The sequence below is a fragment of the Chlorocebus sabaeus genome, chromosome 10 (genome assembly GCF_047675955.1).
Source record: "Chlorocebus sabaeus isolate Y175 chromosome 10, mChlSab1.0.hap1, whole genome shotgun sequence".
Lineage (NCBI taxonomy): Eukaryota > Metazoa > Chordata > Mammalia > Primates > Cercopithecidae > Chlorocebus > Chlorocebus sabaeus.
This window is the reverse complement of record NC_132913.1, coordinates 59758612-59775874: the sequence shown is the minus strand read 5'-3', so window position 1 is coordinate 59775874 and position 17263 is coordinate 59758612. Positions and strand designations below refer to the sequence as shown.

The 17263-nt window shown below is 38.6% G+C and overlaps 1 protein-coding gene and 1 long non-coding RNA gene across 5 annotated transcripts in view; one reads left to right on the top strand and one right to left on the bottom strand.

Annotated features, from left to right (window-relative positions):
• LOC103217326 (uncharacterized) overlaps positions 1–16736 on the top strand; it is a 56117-nt gene extending 39381 nt beyond the window's left edge. For 2 of the 3 annotated variants that reach the window (XR_012094230.1, XR_005241523.2), the window contains 2 exons: positions 12360–12501; positions 16138–16736. This is a non-coding gene — a long non-coding RNA (uncharacterized lncRNA). Of the gene's footprint in view, positions 1–3642; positions 3675–12359; positions 12502–16137 lie in introns of those variants that run through there. The other variant, XR_012094229.1, reaches the window with a different exon arrangement.
• Positions 1492–17263, bottom strand: part of ITGA6 (integrin subunit alpha 6) — a 79270-nt gene continuing 63498 nt past the window's right edge. Inside the window, exons 21-26 of one of the 2 annotated variants that reach the window (XM_007965371.3) lie at positions 16688–16786; positions 16479–16589; positions 16283–16381; positions 9750–9875; positions 5960–6089; positions 1492–3694 (exon numbers count right to left, since the gene is read on the bottom strand). In XM_007965371.3, the coding sequence (XP_007963562.2) occupies positions 5982–6089; positions 9750–9875; positions 16283–16381; positions 16479–16589; positions 16688–16786 (543 nt within the window). In that variant the 3' untranslated portion in view covers positions 1492–3694; positions 5960–5981. The remainder of the gene's footprint in view (positions 3695–5959; positions 6090–9749; positions 9876–16282; positions 16382–16478; positions 16590–16687; positions 16787–17263) is intronic. The other variant, XM_007965370.3, reaches the window with a different exon arrangement.

The window sequence follows — 17263 nt, the reverse complement described above, 5'->3', positions numbered from 1 at the left end:
TGTGGGATAGTATACTAGAGACCAGTTTCTCATTAAGATGTTTTCATTTAGAGTAGAAGGCTTGATCTTATCCTTACTTCCCTGGTTTGGACAATTTTTTTAGAGACAGGATCTCATTCTGTTGCCCAGGCCAGAATGCAGTGGCACAATCATAGCTCACTGCAGCCTCAAACTCCTAGGCTCAAGTGATCTTCCCACCATAGCCTCCCGAGTAGCAAGGACTACAGGTGCACACCACCATACCCGGCTAATTTTTAAATTTCTTGTAGAGATGGGGGTCTTGCCATGTTGTCCAAGCTGGTCTCAAGTTGTGGTCTCAAGGAACCTCAGCCTCCCAGAGTGCTGGGATTACAGGCATGAGCCACCACAGCTGGCAGTCTAGACAATCTTTAAAGCATTCCCCATTTATGTCACCACCACATGCTAGAATATTCTCAGCCACCAGGGAAAAGCATAAACCGTGACTATGCATGACATACTGAATTTGCAGCAACTAATTTGCAATCAATAATGAAGTATCAATGTTTGCGATGATTCCTTTGTGAATCCAAGTAGATCCAAGGATAACCCTGTAATAATACCATAATCGCTGGTAGATGTTCCTGTATTTTTTGAGAGGGAGGGGAAGTGCTGGAATCACAGGCACTATGACTGGATGGGCCGTGACTTAGTCTGTGTCATTTATGCCATAGCCCTAGTCAAACCACAGCTACTGATAGGCTCTATGAGGTTATGATGATTACATATTATTGTAGTGATTTAATCTGGGTATATCCAATATGTGAACTGAGGCTAAAAAGGTTCACAGCCACCAGCCCAAATCATTAAGAAGTGCCAATCACATATTTCTTTGGGTGGTAACACTTGTTTGATCTTCAAAGAACCAAGAGGGCCAAAATTTTATGTAATGCCAAGTATAGTAGAAAGCTATTACCTAATATCTTGGACATTTATTCAGGCCAGGGCACACTATATTGTCTAGGCATTATATATATATATATATATATATATATATATATATATATATATATTTTCTTGTATTAGGTTGTGATAATCCAGCTAGAGAAGTTTCATAAAACGCAAATCTAAAATCTTTTACTGAAAATATTTTGACTAGTTGATTCTGCCAAACCAGTCCTGGTGATTAATATGACACATGTCACAGCTAGCCTGCTCCCACATCCAAAACGTGTTCTAAGAAGGAAGCAGCTTAGCCATCAGAACTTTAATGCCAGGTTATCATTGCTAAGTAATTCCCTATCTTTACAAGGACAGGCAGTGAAGTGGAACATTCAATCCAAAGACAACTCCCAATTTGTAGGTTGTTAAATACCTGTAGGTTTCTTTTAATCATAAGGAAAATTAAAGACTTGAGGATCAACTAAACAGAGTGAAAAGAGAAAAAACTCTCAGTCCCATTGCTTTGGCATTAATATCTTTGGCTGATCTGAGATTACATGAGACACCAAAAATAAAAACACTGAACTTTGGTTTGATGAAATAGTTCGGGTTGTCATTTATAATTTTAGAGTTTGCTTCACATATACAATGCTTGTTATGAAACAACACTTTTATAAAAAATTTATTTCACACTTTTATACAAATATCCACAGGTAATTTCTAATCATGAAATAATTTTACAATGCTAGTTAGTATAAAAATGTATCAAATGCAAACAGACCAGTGACTTGACTCGAGATGACATTTTTAACAACTATAAATTTAAACACCATAACATCTTTGTTTCTTTGTTGAACCACCCTCCCAACACCCTTTTTGGGACTTTTTTTTTTTTTAATAACAGGTCTAAAAACTGTCAAAATATCAGCTCCTTAGCAATCTAAACACATTAGGGACACAAGTTCCCCAAGCAAGAAACAGACTTTAAACACTGTTATAACCTGTTTTACAGACATTTTTGTAAACAAAATATATTTTGTGAATAAGAATTCCAAAGTATAACCAAAACAACGTCCTTAGTTTCTTAAGGTTTAAGATTTCTGAAAAGAAAAAAGCCCCCCAAAACAACAGTGGCACTACAACTGTGTTCTGTTCTTTCAAAAGACAGACACTGTTTATACTATATCCAAAACAAATTAGCACCTGTTTGCTGTTGCTCCCCATATAACTTAACATTGTGAAGCATGGTAATTAAAAAAAATCAGGTTTCATATCTATTCAATCTCTATTAAATGTATAGAGTGATAATTCCACCCCCTGCCGTTTTTACAATTAAAAACACAATTCAAAGTTCTGGTTAAATTAGTCCCAAAGTAATTTTGGGAATACAGATAGGGGAGGAAACAAAACAAAAAATGGAATATCGACTCACTGATTAAATGGTTCCAATAACATTTAACAATGTAAAAGCCACGATGCTCTGACTGGAATCACTGTTTTGGTAGCAGATTCAGTAGTCTTATACTGGATCGGTTTGGATCCACCATAGGCATTCACCATTTCTTTCAAGTCCTGAACATACAGTATTTGCAGCAGTACTGCACTAGAGTTCAGTGAATAAACCCATTTTCTCCAAGAATTCCTGAATGTTACAATATGAAATCCAGAAACATTACGCAGGCTTCTAAACTAAAAAATATCCAATGCCTGAAATAATTAAACATCTTTACAGTTATAATTCTGTTTCTTAAAACTTTTGGGTTGTGGGGTGGAGGTTGTCATCTATTATAATTTATAGATAAGTTATTAAAACAACTCTGGTACATTTATAAAGATTTTCTTTTTGTAGTAAATAATTTAGGTCAATGTGATGACCTCCCATACTCTAATGCTGATTGATTAAACCAACCTGAAGGGTAAACTGGAGACTCTTTGGCCTGTTAGTCAATAACAAAATGGTTCGTAAAGAAAAGAAAAAATAAATACCATATACAAATAAGTATAACTAGCATTCAAGTCTGTTGCACCTGTGTGTTTTAGTGAACGGGAGAATGAAACCTGTATGCATTTGACGTGAGCAGGTATTCACACAGCTAGGAAATGGGAAAAGATGGCAGGATGGCAACATCACCTTCTATTGCACATTTAGTTTAAGACAGCACTTTCCATTGAAACACAACTACCCCAATGGCATAGTCTTGTGATGTGTGACAGCTAACGTGATGGGATGTCTGCGCAGCAGTCCCGAGGTTAGGACGGCCACTCTATTAGTGTAGCTGAGGAGGCACCTACACTCACCTGCACTATCGGGAGGATATCACCCGAGTGCAACTAGGCAAGCCCTTCCCCAACACATGTAAGTCAGCCATGCCGAAAACAAAGGCAACCCAGAAAGTTAAATTAAGGCAGTTAAAGAAAAATCCATTTCAACAGTTGTAAATTTGGCTGTGCAAAACAGGAGCCTTAGGCTACGTAACAATATCCACAGTTAAAACTGTAGGTTCGTACTGTGTGTAGTCACTCTGAAATCAGTCCTCAGGGATTGAGCAGGCTTTTAAATCCAAATTGAATTTCTGAGTTGGAAAAAGCAGTTTGGGTACTGTGAAGCTTTTTTTTTTTTTTAGGCCCCCCACTATGAGTAGCTTTCATTTTCGTTCCACTTTGTGATCCACTGTTTTTTTTCAAGGTTATCAATATACTTTTCATCTTTGATCTCTCGCTCTTCTTTCCGGATCCTTACAGCATGGTATCGGGGAACACTGTCATCGTACCTAGAGCGTTTGAAGAATCCACACTGGAGAAGAGGGAAAGAGAAAGAAACCAATTAATCTCACAAAGAAGCAAGTGCACTAAATGGGAATGTCTAAGCTTTCTGTTCAGCTATGTCTACCTCTGGACTACGGGGAAAAAGTTTTCTTTTAAGAAAGAACTAAGAGGTTGAAATGAAAGAACAGCCAATGGGGATCAACAGAAGAGAACAGCTGTAAAAGTGGAAGAAAAGTCCATTTTCATCTTCTCTTTACATTTTATAACAAATGTAGGCTACCTCTTTACTAACAATTTAAGACTATGAAAACAGTGCTTCCATATTTTAAAATAATCACTATATGTAAAAGATCTAATTATCAGATTAGAATATCATTTTAAGAATCATTTTTAAAAGGCATAAACCAAAGATTATTTCATGCCCCTCTCCCACTAATAAAATGCAAATCATGTCACAAGTATTTTACTAATTACTATTTGAATATGCCAGAGTTCCAGCAGGTCAATTTAATAATCTTTTTCTCTCCTCTGAGGCTCTAGTACACGTATCATTCCTCTCATTAGCTAGGATGTAATTTATGTTGCCTGGATTTGCTACTGTGCTTCTAATTAAGCTATTTCATTAATAAATCACATAGTAACTGTTTCCTGCAATAAAAATCATATGCTGCATAGGACTTGAGAAGTGTATCACTACACTGAATTTCAGGGCACTCCCTAATTTTTCTTCTTTAAATTGTTAATGTGTATATGTGTGTGTGTATATATATCATTTAAATAATCTGATCCAAAGTATATTTTTACTGAGAATATATCTGAAAAAAATTGAGATTAAATTTTTAATGAAATATATTACTTTTCATGAAATGAAAACATTTAATGAAATATATTTACTTTCAAAAAAGGTGTGTTTGACTAAAATGCAGTTTTGAAGAATGAGGAATAGTTATTAATAGAATGGTTGATTAATGTGTTTATTATATGACATCAACAGTAACAGGACATTTACGCTGAATGATGTTATAAAAATGCCATGGAGCAAGATAAAATTATATGCATAGTTATCACAATCAGTAGGCAAAATGGACCAAGATGTTTTGTTCCAGGTCATTTCTACATGGATGTATTTATTATTCTGTGCAAGAAAAAAAAAAAAACCAAAGTACCTATCTGTTACAAAATATGACTGCTGCCTACCCCATTTAAACAAAGAAGGAAATTAAAGGTGATATGTTATGCTGAAATGGCAATGTTGTGATTCACTGTGATAGTGCCATGGAAAGGATTACAGGAGTAATTCTGTCCTATAAAATTTTGTGTAAAATTTTATACACAAAAATTTTACAGTCTTGTGTATAAGAACTAAACAACAGAACATCTCAGATTTATGCCCACATAAATGGTGAAAGGAATCACCAGCAATTCCTATTTTCCATAGATTACAAATAAGAGAAACTTGAATTTAAAATCAATGAGACCCAAGGTTGGATAAAATATCTGGATACATGAAATATAGTCAAACTCCATCACAACATATTACAATAAAAACTTTTCAGGGCATTTTTTTGTACTAGAATTTGGTAGATGGAAGGTAACTTTGGTAGAGGATCATCTTCTGAAGTTGGCCATAAAGCCCGTCATTCTGATAACCATAGTTTGTTGTAATGGTCTTTGACCTGTAGGAGATACGCAGGAAATGGAAGCTGCATGCTTAGCTAGCAGAAAACGATTCCTGAGCAACAGTAAAAAGCATTCCAAGCCTTCCCCATCACTTTATAGCAAAGAAAATGAAAGGATGACAGTGAGAAAGCCTCAACCAAGAGAAACACATTTCCAACATGCAACAGGTTAATTAGGCAGTCGACACAGCTTCTATCTGTGGGAAATTCCAAAATGAACAAGAAATCTGGAGCAATTTCTTATGCATCCTACCCTAGTAGGATGCTACATACCGAATTAATAACACATGGCAAACTGGGCTACTATGGAGGGCTAAAAGCCTCGTGTGTGTGTGTGTATACAAAGATTGCAATTTTCTTCATTGCTGTGGGTAATGTTTAACAACAACATAAAATAACACCTGCAACAAAAAATTCTTTGTGCATTTAAAAAAAAAAAAAAAAAAAAAAAGAGCTTTCAAGTGAAATAAAACAAATCCAAGCAAGGCAAGCCAGTGTGGACATTTGGAAACATCTGTTAATGGGACACACACAGCAAGCTGTTGTTCTTAAAGTTAGCTACCACAACCATAGCAGGTCCCACAGCTAGCAATTAAAAAACATTGATCAATTACCAATTACAGAAGTAGATCAATACTATGCATCAGAAGTAAGCCTCTCTTTATCAGATGGCTGAGCATGGATCTCAGCCTTGTGATATGTGGCATCATAATGATCTTTCTTATTTCTCTTGAAGAAACCACACTACAAGGAAGCAAGGTATTTAGTCAATTTTACAGTTTTGTGTATAAGAACTAAACAACAGAACATCTCAGATTTTAATCTGCTACTTGTGGCTTGTTTATAAACAGACCACTTTCAGTCAACCAACAGTGAACAGCCACTGCATTGTTTCATTGTCACATTCAATACACCCTTCACCATACATCTCTGGTCAAATATTTATATGGATGACACTAGCCAGCTCATTGATTTTTTTTCCCTTTGTGACAGAAATCCTGAGGACAAAAATCATTCTAATAGGGAAAACGTGTATACACTGCTGATTGTAGCTTTGGGTAGTTTCTTCCTGCAGGAGAATATGACTCCAAAAGAGGCAAAAGACTGACTTTGGCAGTTTGAGACAAAGGTTAGAAAATAAATTCTCTAAGTAAAAGTTAGCACAAATCCAAATAAAATATAGATATACTGTGGTTATTTTTCTGCCTTTTACAGTAAATTTTATGGAACAAATGCCATTTACTTGAGGCCTTTGGATCTGTGGGGTGAATCACAATACAAATTCGAATACACCATCATGAAAGAATGATTGCTGTCATTTTCTCAAACTCTGAGCACCCTATAACCCTTAAATGGTAGGGACCCCATGCTCCTCAAGTTAAGTCACTCTAAATGAGTATAAAAGTATAATTCCACTTTCTACTATAATTTCCTTCATTCAGTGATAGAGAACTTTTCCTATTTACTTTTATCTAGTTCATAAGGCCATGGAACTGTCTTTTATAAAATTTAACCTGGTCAAATAAAATCTCCTGAAAAACTGCTTCCTAGTCCAGCAACTCACGAAGGTAAAAGCCTAGATTCACTTTGTACAATATATGGGAGCTGCTGGCTCCATGAGGCTATTCAGATTGAAATTAATTTAAATTACATTTAAAACTCTATGCCTCAATTGAACCAGCCTTATTTCACGTGCTTAACAGCCACACATGACTAATGGCTACCATACTGGATGCTGCAGCTCCAGAACATTTCCATCAGTACAGAGTTTTGTTGGGCGGCTTTCAATAATATGTGCTAGTAAACAGGGTGGGAAGAATGAACCAGGAACCAAGAGGCCTGGTCCTGCCTCCATTGGCAACATTCTTTTTTTTGGAGACGGAGTCTCGCTCTGTTGCCCAGGCTGGAGAGCAATGGCATGATCTCAGCTCACTGCAAGCACCGCCTCCCGGGTTGGGTTCACATCATGCTCCTGCCTCAACCTCCTCAGTAGCTGGGACTACAGGCACCCGCCACCACGCCCAACTAATTTTTTGTATATTTAGTAAAGATGGGGTATCACCGTGTTAGCCAGGATGGTCTCAATCTCCTGACCTCGTGATCCGCCCGCCATGGCCTCTCAAAGTGCTGGGATTACAGGCGTGAGCCACTGTGCCCAGTTGGCAACATTCTTAATATCCTTGGTCATGAGCATCTTTGTTAGCAAAATGAAGGCAATTAGACCAGCCCAAGGGACCTTTATTTTTTTTTCTGCAAACAAAATCCTGTACAGAATCCTGATATTTAAAATGGATACAATCTGAACTACTGTGGTTGAAGTAGGGATCTCCATCTGTCTAAGTTTAGCTTTGCCCTCTACACATGGATATACAAAATCCAATTTAAGGGCCATTGAACTGTAGTTCTGACCCTAAAATCCTATGACTTTAACATACTAGATAATTCAGTTGAATAGAAGTATAAAGTAATAAAAATGCTTCTCATGTGGGGTTGTGTAAGTTGTCTGTATTTTAGAGTCCCCTTGACAGCCTGGATACTTCAGAGCTTCAAAAAACAAAAACAAAATAAAAACTCCCAAAATAATGAAATCATCTAATCCAATCAATTTATTTAACAGACGAGGCAAAACAGAGGCCCCAGGGAGATGGAATGATTTGACCAAGATCATATACAGCTTAGGTTTCTTAACTTTAAATCCACTGCTATCTCACCCTCATTAAAGGCTGCCAATAATCTGAAAAAGACCATCCTATGACCTCTTCCAGAAAACACAGTATCATCCTCAAATATCAAACCCCAACTTCAGCTTTTGATATCAAAATAATTTTCAAGGCCAGGTGCAATGGCTCACATCTGTAATTACAACAATTTGGAAGGCCAAGGCAGGAGGATTGCTTGAGCCCAGGAGTTGAAGACCAGCCTGGGCAACACAGCAAGGCCTTATCTTTACAAAAAAAATTTTTTAAACTTGCTAGATGTGGTGGCATGTAGTCCCAGCTACTCAGGAGGCCGAGGTGGGAAGAATGCTTGAGCCCAGGAGGTCAAGGCTGCAGTGAGCCATGATCATGCCACTGCAATCCAGCCTGGGTGACAGAGTGAGACCCTGCCTCAAAAAAAATTTTTTTTTTTCTTCAAGGCATCTCCTTGAAAAAAATTTTTATATTGACTGGCTATGTTTGCCAGAGGAACCTGCTGCCCGAGGTAAACATTAGAGGTAAAACTGGCTGAAACTCCCTACCAGGAGGAGTTTTGTCATGAGCAGATACCAAGCTTCAATCCCATGTCTAGAAGACATCAGAAAATTATCTCAAATTGGCAAAAGTCAGTCAAAAAAAAAAGCAAAAACAGATGCTCAATATTTGCAAGACTATTTTGAACCCTTATGTATTATATTTTTGGATCCAGCGAAAAGAAAAGGATAGTTTGATCCTAGGGGGTTGCTGGTTCATACAGAACCCTCCAGACCAGACATGTTTGAGAATCCAAAATTTTTGTCCTTTAAAAAGAGTAATGCACTGCATACCTAATGCTACTATAATCAAAATGTTAATATTCCTGCAGTGAAATTAATCATAAAGGATAAAGACTTCAAAGTAGCCTCTCTTTACATCATGTCAGGTTTTATTGCCAAATAAGTCATTATACACCTCAAGGTTTCAGAGCTTTTTGGAATTGCAGATAAGGGACTGTAAGCCTCTATCACTCACTGGGAATAATCTAAAATTTTTAAGCTGTAATCTTTGGGCATTAAGAGTTTGTATCCATCTCATATGCAGTTTTTCATAATGTAGATTCTTCACTGGTAGAATCAGGGGAAGATATTACATTTTATTTACAGTCAAAGGGCCAAATTTTAATGAGGAAAATCATATCGAACCTAGACCTTCCTTATGTTTGATACATGCTATAATGACCCCCCCCTTGAGATAGAGTTATTCATTCATGTCATACTTTTCTACTCCAAATCTAGCTGTAAGCATAACCAACTCCAATGGCTGCTATGAACATTCTTCACAGAAACTGAAATTAGCAGGGATACAGATTCAGATTATTACGACACCCTAACAATTTGGCTTAGATCCAGGCTTCAATCTTAGGTGAAGAAAATGCTAAAGTAATAAAATCTAAATTTGTTATTTGCTAACCATGCTAAATTATGTGTGAGAGACACCAACATTCATTTAAGAAACTCATTATGTACAAATAATAACTTTAAATACAAAATAATCAGTAAATATACAGGTGTTCATGGTAAAATTTTCCTCAAATTTGCTATGTCAAGAGTTTCATAATGTTAGAAAAAAGGAAGCAATGAAAAAGAAAACATACTACCAGTGCTGATTCCCATTTTTTCAAACATGAAATAAAGTTTGTTATGAAATTCAAATGCCAGATATGACTTACCTTCCATAGTATAAACACTAATAAAGCAAGCATCAAAATCCCAGCGAGAATAGCCACTAGGATGATCCACCAAGGTACTCCTGAATACTGAGCTACAGTCTTTGAGGGAAACACAGTCACACGAACCTATAGGGCAGAAAAGACAGCAGCATTACTACACACAGCGGCAAGAGTTCACACCAGAAGTTTATGGTTCTAATTCTGCTTTTGAATATATTTTGGACAATGCAGCCTGTGAATGGATGAGATGACTTTCTGATGCAAGATCCTTTCTCTTAACAGAATATTGCTTCAAGAGACATTGCTTGAAGATCTTTCCCCAGAATCTTGAAAATGCTGGGTTGTGTTCTGACAAAGTGGTTACTTTTTGTTAATTTATCTTTAAAAAACATTATTTTGTTATCAACACAACTGTATAATGAACCCTTATGTATTCATCATCCTGTTGCAGCAATTATCAATACACAGCCAGTCTGTGTATCTATCTAAAGAAATTCCTCTCAAAAAGATACCCAATTAAACAGATCTAACAGCCAATCTGTTCCATCTATCTAACCTAGTATCTTCTTGAAAATAATACCTGTTTTTTTTTTTTTGTTTTTTGTTTTTTTTGAGACAGGGTCTCACTCTCACTCTGTTGTCTAGGTTGGAGTACAAGTGGTGTGACCATAGGTCACTGCAGCCTCAACTTCCCAGGCTCAAGTGATCCTCCCACCTCAGCCTCCCAAGTAGCTGGGACTACAGGCGCATGCCACCATGCACAGCTAATTTTTTAAAAAATGTTTTGTTGAGACAAGGTCTCGCTGTTTTGCTCAGGTTGGTCACAAAGTGCTGGCTTCAAGTGATTCCTGCTTTGACCTCCCAAAGTGCGGGAATCATAAGTATGAGCCACCTCACCTGGCCTATACTTTCTTTTAATTAATTTTAAGCAATGGAAAGAAAGGGGCCAATTTAGGCACAAGTAGCCAACATTTCCTCATTCCAACTTTAAAGATGTTGTGAAATACAAAAGTAGGGATGGGGCTGCATGACTGATGGACACCATTTTACCTTTTTCTTAGGATATCACACTAAAGACCTTCATCAACAGTAACATTTCCTGAAATGGCTTGGTGCCATCTTCTATAAAAAGGTATATGAACCAACTAGACCCTGGACCCACTCAGAGGCAGCTTAGCGCTTAAGTTGCTGCTGCCGCTGAGAAGCTTAAACTCTAAACATAGGATAGTTTGCAAATACCAATTAAATAGAAATAGTGTTTACTCAGAAACCTAAAAAGCTGCTTCTGGCAATTCCAACAACTCAGTTACATGGGTATAGAATGCAAATGAACTTTTGTGATACCAGGAACTATTTTTCAAAGCATGCTAAAGACCTGGTGATTACTGTGAACATGATTTTGTAAACGACACTGATTAGAGATCTACTGGTTTGAAGTTTGATATTTCTGAATTAACAGAATGTAAAATAAAGGGAAACCAAACTCAGGGGGAGCATTTAACTTCTGAGGAGCATTTTCAGTCAAATATTCTATGTCCGTATTGAACCCTGGATGCGGCTATGTCTACACTGTGCTTTGATACTTCTATGCAGTGGTGTTTTTCTTTAAAAAAATCTCTCATCAAAGTACTTCCCTTTCCACTTCTAGGAAACAGTTTCTCAACCTCACCTGACTTACAGAAAATACTTAAAAGCAGTAAAACTGCTTTTCTTTAAACATTCAATAGACAGCAACCACATCTTGAGATTTAGCCAATTATACTGACGGTAACAGGCAGGCATAACACACCTTTATCAGCCACCATGTTTCCTGTTATGCTCTAAGTGAGGTTTTCTACAAGCTCTGAGCCCCAAGGTGGCCTCATGGCTCACTTCCCCTCTGCTTCCCTCACCTGACAGAGAAGAGGTTACTGGGTTCAGCACAGGGACATCCACAAAGAAGGGAAGAAGAAACAGCAACAGACCAGTGAAGCAATAGAATAGTTATGTGGTTGGTAAGCTGACTACAATGAAACAAACCAAATAGATGATTTCAATTAGCCTAAACTGTATCTTGTTTAACTTTGTTGCCCTATTATCTAACACAAGGAAGGCATACAGTGTGTCCTTAGGGCAAGGTGGTCATGTGAAAGGGCCATCCTCATTTGTAAGAATAAGTTCCAGGAAATCTGGAAGTGGAGAGTGGAAACTGGTCTTCAGCAAGGGCAATCAGCTTTATTATAACAACACTGTGCACAAGTGTCTTTAAAACAGCTGACATAGGGGAAAGCCACCCCCATAAATGGTTGGGATCCAACATTGTAACAAATGAGCAAAGTACTTTTTGATTTTGCAGCCTGAAGTGGCAGGGTGGATGGGAATCCAGCTGAAGCTCTAGGCCCCAGGCCTGGCACCATTCACAGCAGAACTTCCACATGTTGTTAAACAACTCACTGGGCATCAAAGACTGAGGACCAAAGTCAGGGACTGGGTTGGGTACATATTTAAAGGGCAGATGTGCTCTGTGGTTCTGGAGGGTGAGAGGCCATTCAGGAAGATTTTATTGGTTGTTTGCTTAAACTGTCAACTGAAGGTTTTTTTTGTTTTTTGTTTTTGTTTTTGGTATGACAGTCATTCTCCAGCTGGGATTGAGAACAAGGGGCAGCTGGCCATAGAGCCAGGTGACCAAAGATGGGAGACAAAGGGCAGGCTGTGATTCCTAGAGCTCCAAGCCCTGTTCTGTCTTGTCACACCAAGTGTTACTGATGAATAGGTGAGTAGAAACTACTGTAGAACTTTACAACTCCAAAAAGAATCTCTTACCTTTGGTTTCATTACAATGTAGTTATTTCCATGGGGATGCCACACACCTGTGAAGCTCATCCACCATGTGCCCATAAGGGGAAGAGAGATATAAGCTCTGTTGATGCATTAAATTTGATTACCAGTGGGCAGGCTTAGACCACATTAGCTTGTCAACTGCCAAAATACCTTCTCTAAATTACTCTGTAATGTACCACCCACTATTCTCACTGAACTTCAGTACAGGAAGTCACCCAATGAAAACAAAAGATAGTTTTGTATCTTTTACAAAACTATCTATTAAGGACATCATTCACTCTTGGTGTTTCTCATATAAGAAGCCATCTTATAAAAGGATCCATATCTTAAGTTCTCTGAATTTAGAGCCAAAAGGGAAAATCTTATTCCCCTGAAGAATTACGCACTTTTTATGGTCATTTAAAAAATATATTTGACAGCTTGGATACTCTCTACTTGCTTCTTTAGGGATAAATGGGGACATATAGATACAACCAATAAACAATCCACCTCAACTTCCTTGGCTAATTTGATAATGTTTTCCTGGTTCTGTCTCCTACAGCATGACATTCTTAACAATTGACACTGTATCTTACCCAACTTTGCATCTCTAGCATTTAGCACAGGGAAGGCATACATGTGCCTTTCATAGGTGTTTATTAACAAGATGGATTTAATTTAATTGATGCTAAAATATAGCATGGCTTACCTGGCTCAATTATGTGACTTCTGCTCTCCCTGACTTCATTATAATAGTGTCCTAATTTAAAAGTGTTTTTTATTGTTTGTGTTGAGACAGGGTCTCACTCTGTTGTCCTGGCTGGAGTGTAGTGGCGCAATCTCGGCTCACTGCAGCCTCGACTTCCTGAGCTGAGGTGATCCTCTTACCTCAACCTTCCAAGTAGCTGGGAATACAGGCATGTGCCACCCCACCTGGCTAATTTTTGTATTTTTTTTTTTGTAGAGATGGGGTTTTGCTATGTTACCCAGGCTGGTCTCCAAATCCTGGGCTCAAGCAATCCGCCTGCCTTGGGCTCCCAAAGTTTAACTGTGTTTTATCAAAAGGTAAACACAAAACTCTTGAAATTGGTTGGGTTATAAAGAAACAAATTTTTTTTTTTTTTTTTTGCTTTCTTAAGCCAAATTAAGCTCAGATCTTCAAGCCCAGAAAAACTACAGCTTAAACTACTAAAGAAACGTGCAGATATGACATCTGAGCTATTGTATTTCAGAAAACAGAAAAGGTATCAGAAGACTAGAAGAAAATGTCTCAATTTTCAAAAGACATGGGTTCTAGATATGAGACCAGTAACCCATTCACAAATCTACCAATTTGTGAAGACATCAATTCCCATTGGGAGGCATGAGTTCTCCAAGCTCTAAGAACATAAAATGCCCAAGATAACCTCATTTTCATTTGTGACCCAGTCATTAGACTGGATACCGGGGCCCCCAGTTCTATCATCTTCCAGAAGAGGGCACTTGAAGAGGGGACATCAGACCCAAGGTCTGGTCTCAGCTCTACTTGCTGGTAGAGTGACCCTGAGGGGGAGATATCTTTCCTTGGATTCAGTTTTCTTAATTTGAGATTTGGGGACCAAGTGTCACAAAGTCAAAGAACAGAAGCCCTGAAGTCAGATAATTATGAGTTTCAATCAAGGGTCTCAAATTATATCCCCTGAGTCTGCTTCCTTATTTGTAAAATGAGTACAATGTCTACCCTTGGCATTCTTCTGAAGTTTAAATGATAGAGTATAAAGTATCTAGTAAGTTGTAGACATTTTATTAAGGCTTCATTAATGTTAGTCCCGTCCCTTCCCTCTAAAGTGTTATCTGTCTAGCTCTGAAATCTCAGTGGTTTTCAGAGTTGCTGATTTACAGTTATAGAAAGTTATACCTGCTGCCTTTATAGATGCAGAGAAAAGATCCTTAGGGAAGGTGTGGTTTATCTGAAAGTCCCTTATGATGCCTGTTGATATGTCCTGGAGAGACCGGGGCAGTGCTGGTTGATACTATTTATCCCAGCAGCTTTCCCAGTACAGCATTTTTCTCAGGCACATGTATCCTGAGGCTGGGTGCAGTGACTCACACCTATGATCCTAGCATTTTGGGAGGCTGAGGCAGTCGGATTGCTTGAGCCCAGGAGTTAAAGACCAGCCCGGGCAACATGGTGAGACTCTGGCTATATAAAAAACTGAAAAATTAGCTGGGCGTGGTGGCATGCCTGTGGTCCCAGCTACTCAGGAGGTGAGACAGGAAGATTGCTTGAACCCAGGCATTCAAGTCTGCAGTGAGCCGTGTTTGCGCCACTGCACTCCAGCCTGGGTAACAGAGAACAAGACTAAAAATAAACAAAAATGTATTCTTGTTTTGATAATAAATTATAAAGGACCACTATATTTCAGAAAACAGAATGATTAGGGAGGCTCCCTGAATTTTCAGCTAGTTAAATGACTGAAGCCAGAACATTTCCGTAAGTAGACTGGCAGATTAAGAGCAGTAATTCACAGTATTTCTTTCTCCAGTCTCTTCTGCAAAATATTCCCATTCATGATTCCCACCATGACATGCAGTCATTCTGCCTCGAGATCTTTATACAAGTCCCTGTGGGTTCTAGACTCCCACAGGGAACCCCCTCACTATTGGTTCACTGCAAGGTTCTACAACTAGTCCTGTTCAACGTATTTGTCATTACCTGGATGAAGAGAGAGAATATGCTTCTCAGTTTTTAAAACTTTCAGGGATAGAAAGTTGAGAAAGCAAATGATGAAGCAAGATGCAAAGTTACTTTGCAAACTGAAACAATGGACCGAAAGCAAATCACATAAAATGTAAGGATACACTTAAAGGCATACATTTAGATTTTTACAAATAGCTCAAGGACAGGATACTGGAAACACAGCTTGACAACAAATTCTGATGAAAACACCTGGAAGTTTCGGTAGAACACTAACACAAAAATAGCAGCTGCTGGAAATTCAAACATGCTGCTCAGCAATGGTTTGAAAAACCTAATTCTAGGTAGGTCTGACAGAAGTGTGGTGCCGAGATGCTGAGAGGTAAAGGCCCCAGGGTAAGTGGGACAAGCAGACCCCACCTTAGCTTCTCTGTCCACGTGGGAGTCACACTGCCCAGGAAGGGAGAGGCCAGGAGCTGGTTGGGCTGTGCCCAACGTGACGCACAACTCAAGAGCTGGGTGCGTAAGCTCTGAGAAGAATAAGAAACATCCAAGGAGGCATGATCATTTCCTTCAGTTATTTGGGAGGCTGCTCCATAGTCAAGAGACAGAACTTATTTTAGACTTGTTTGAGGGGCATAACCAGGGACTTACTTCACAAGGTTCAGCTCAGGATTCAGCTATGAAGAGATCTTTTCTAATAATTACAGCTGGCCATGGCATGGGCCATCACTGGGGCATTACACCAATGGCTGCAGCATTGGAGATGGTAGAAGATACAGGTTTCTAGAGGGCTGTGAGGTATACCCTTCTTTCAATTAAGCCAATAGTTCTCAAACCTACCATGGGCACTGCTAAACTGGATGACCCTAGGATTTACTTCTTTTTTTCAATGATTCTATTAAAATACAGCTTGTAGTGCCAGTACCTCAAGACACTATTTTCTCCGTAATGGGGCTACGAGGGAAATGAGCACCAAAGCACGTCAGGACATGAGTGTGGGGTACCAGGAAGAGAGACCTGTTCTGAACCTGAATGAAGCTGGGGAACCTCTCACCTGAGTGCCTGCATTTGGCAGCTTGATGTTTTCGGCAGCAGCAGTCACATCAATGAAGGCTCGCACGAGAATGTCCAAGTAGTTCAGTTTGGAATATTCCTGTTTGGAGACGGTTAGTGAATGCATTAGGGAAGTGAGAAGTGTCCTAGGCAGAGGCAAATTAATTCCATGGGACAGCCTCATGCCAAGGTCATACCTCTAGAAATGTGCTGTTCCATAACCTTGAGCGCAAAATAAGAGACGCCTTGCTGTCCAGCCCTCGCAGTGGGCATCTGATGTTCACACAGTTCACATTCACACTACAGTTCTAGAGAGAAAAGGAAGAATGGTCATCAAAAGACATTGTTCTGAAGAAGTCCTTCCCCTCATCCTCTCAAATATTCACAGCTCTTGAAAAATACTTACAAGAGTCTGGTATTTTCTTTCAGCAAATAAAGAAAATTTTCTGCTATCATCTATCTGTTTTTCAGTAATTTCCCGTTTCTTTCTTGAGTTGTGAGACTCCTAAAAAAAATTATATCCAAAATAGTTCCAATGTACATAATTCTTTGTCACTACCATACAAGCCTCTTGAGCATACCCTCCTGAACAGTACCAGATTCACACACTGAACAATATTTGCCTCTCTCCTGCCAAAGGCACAGAAATAAGTGTAAAACCAGCAAGTATTATCACTCTAAATTCAAGTTTATTGATTTACTCATAGGACTGAGTAATGCATTCCCACTCTGACCTAAAAACGCAGAGAAAAAGAAATATGCTTTCTTTGTTTCTCTGTATCCCCACCAAACTGTGGGCATACTGAGATCAGAGATCAAATACTCCTGTATCGCTAGCCTCCAGCTCTGTTTCTAAAACATGGTGGTCAGCACATCTTGAAGGAATAAGTGACACTCAAGAACAGAGAAAGAAGGAAAAACACCCTTTATATAGCTCATTCAGAGCAGAGCAATGAAAACTAAGCCTTGTATGAACTTTTAA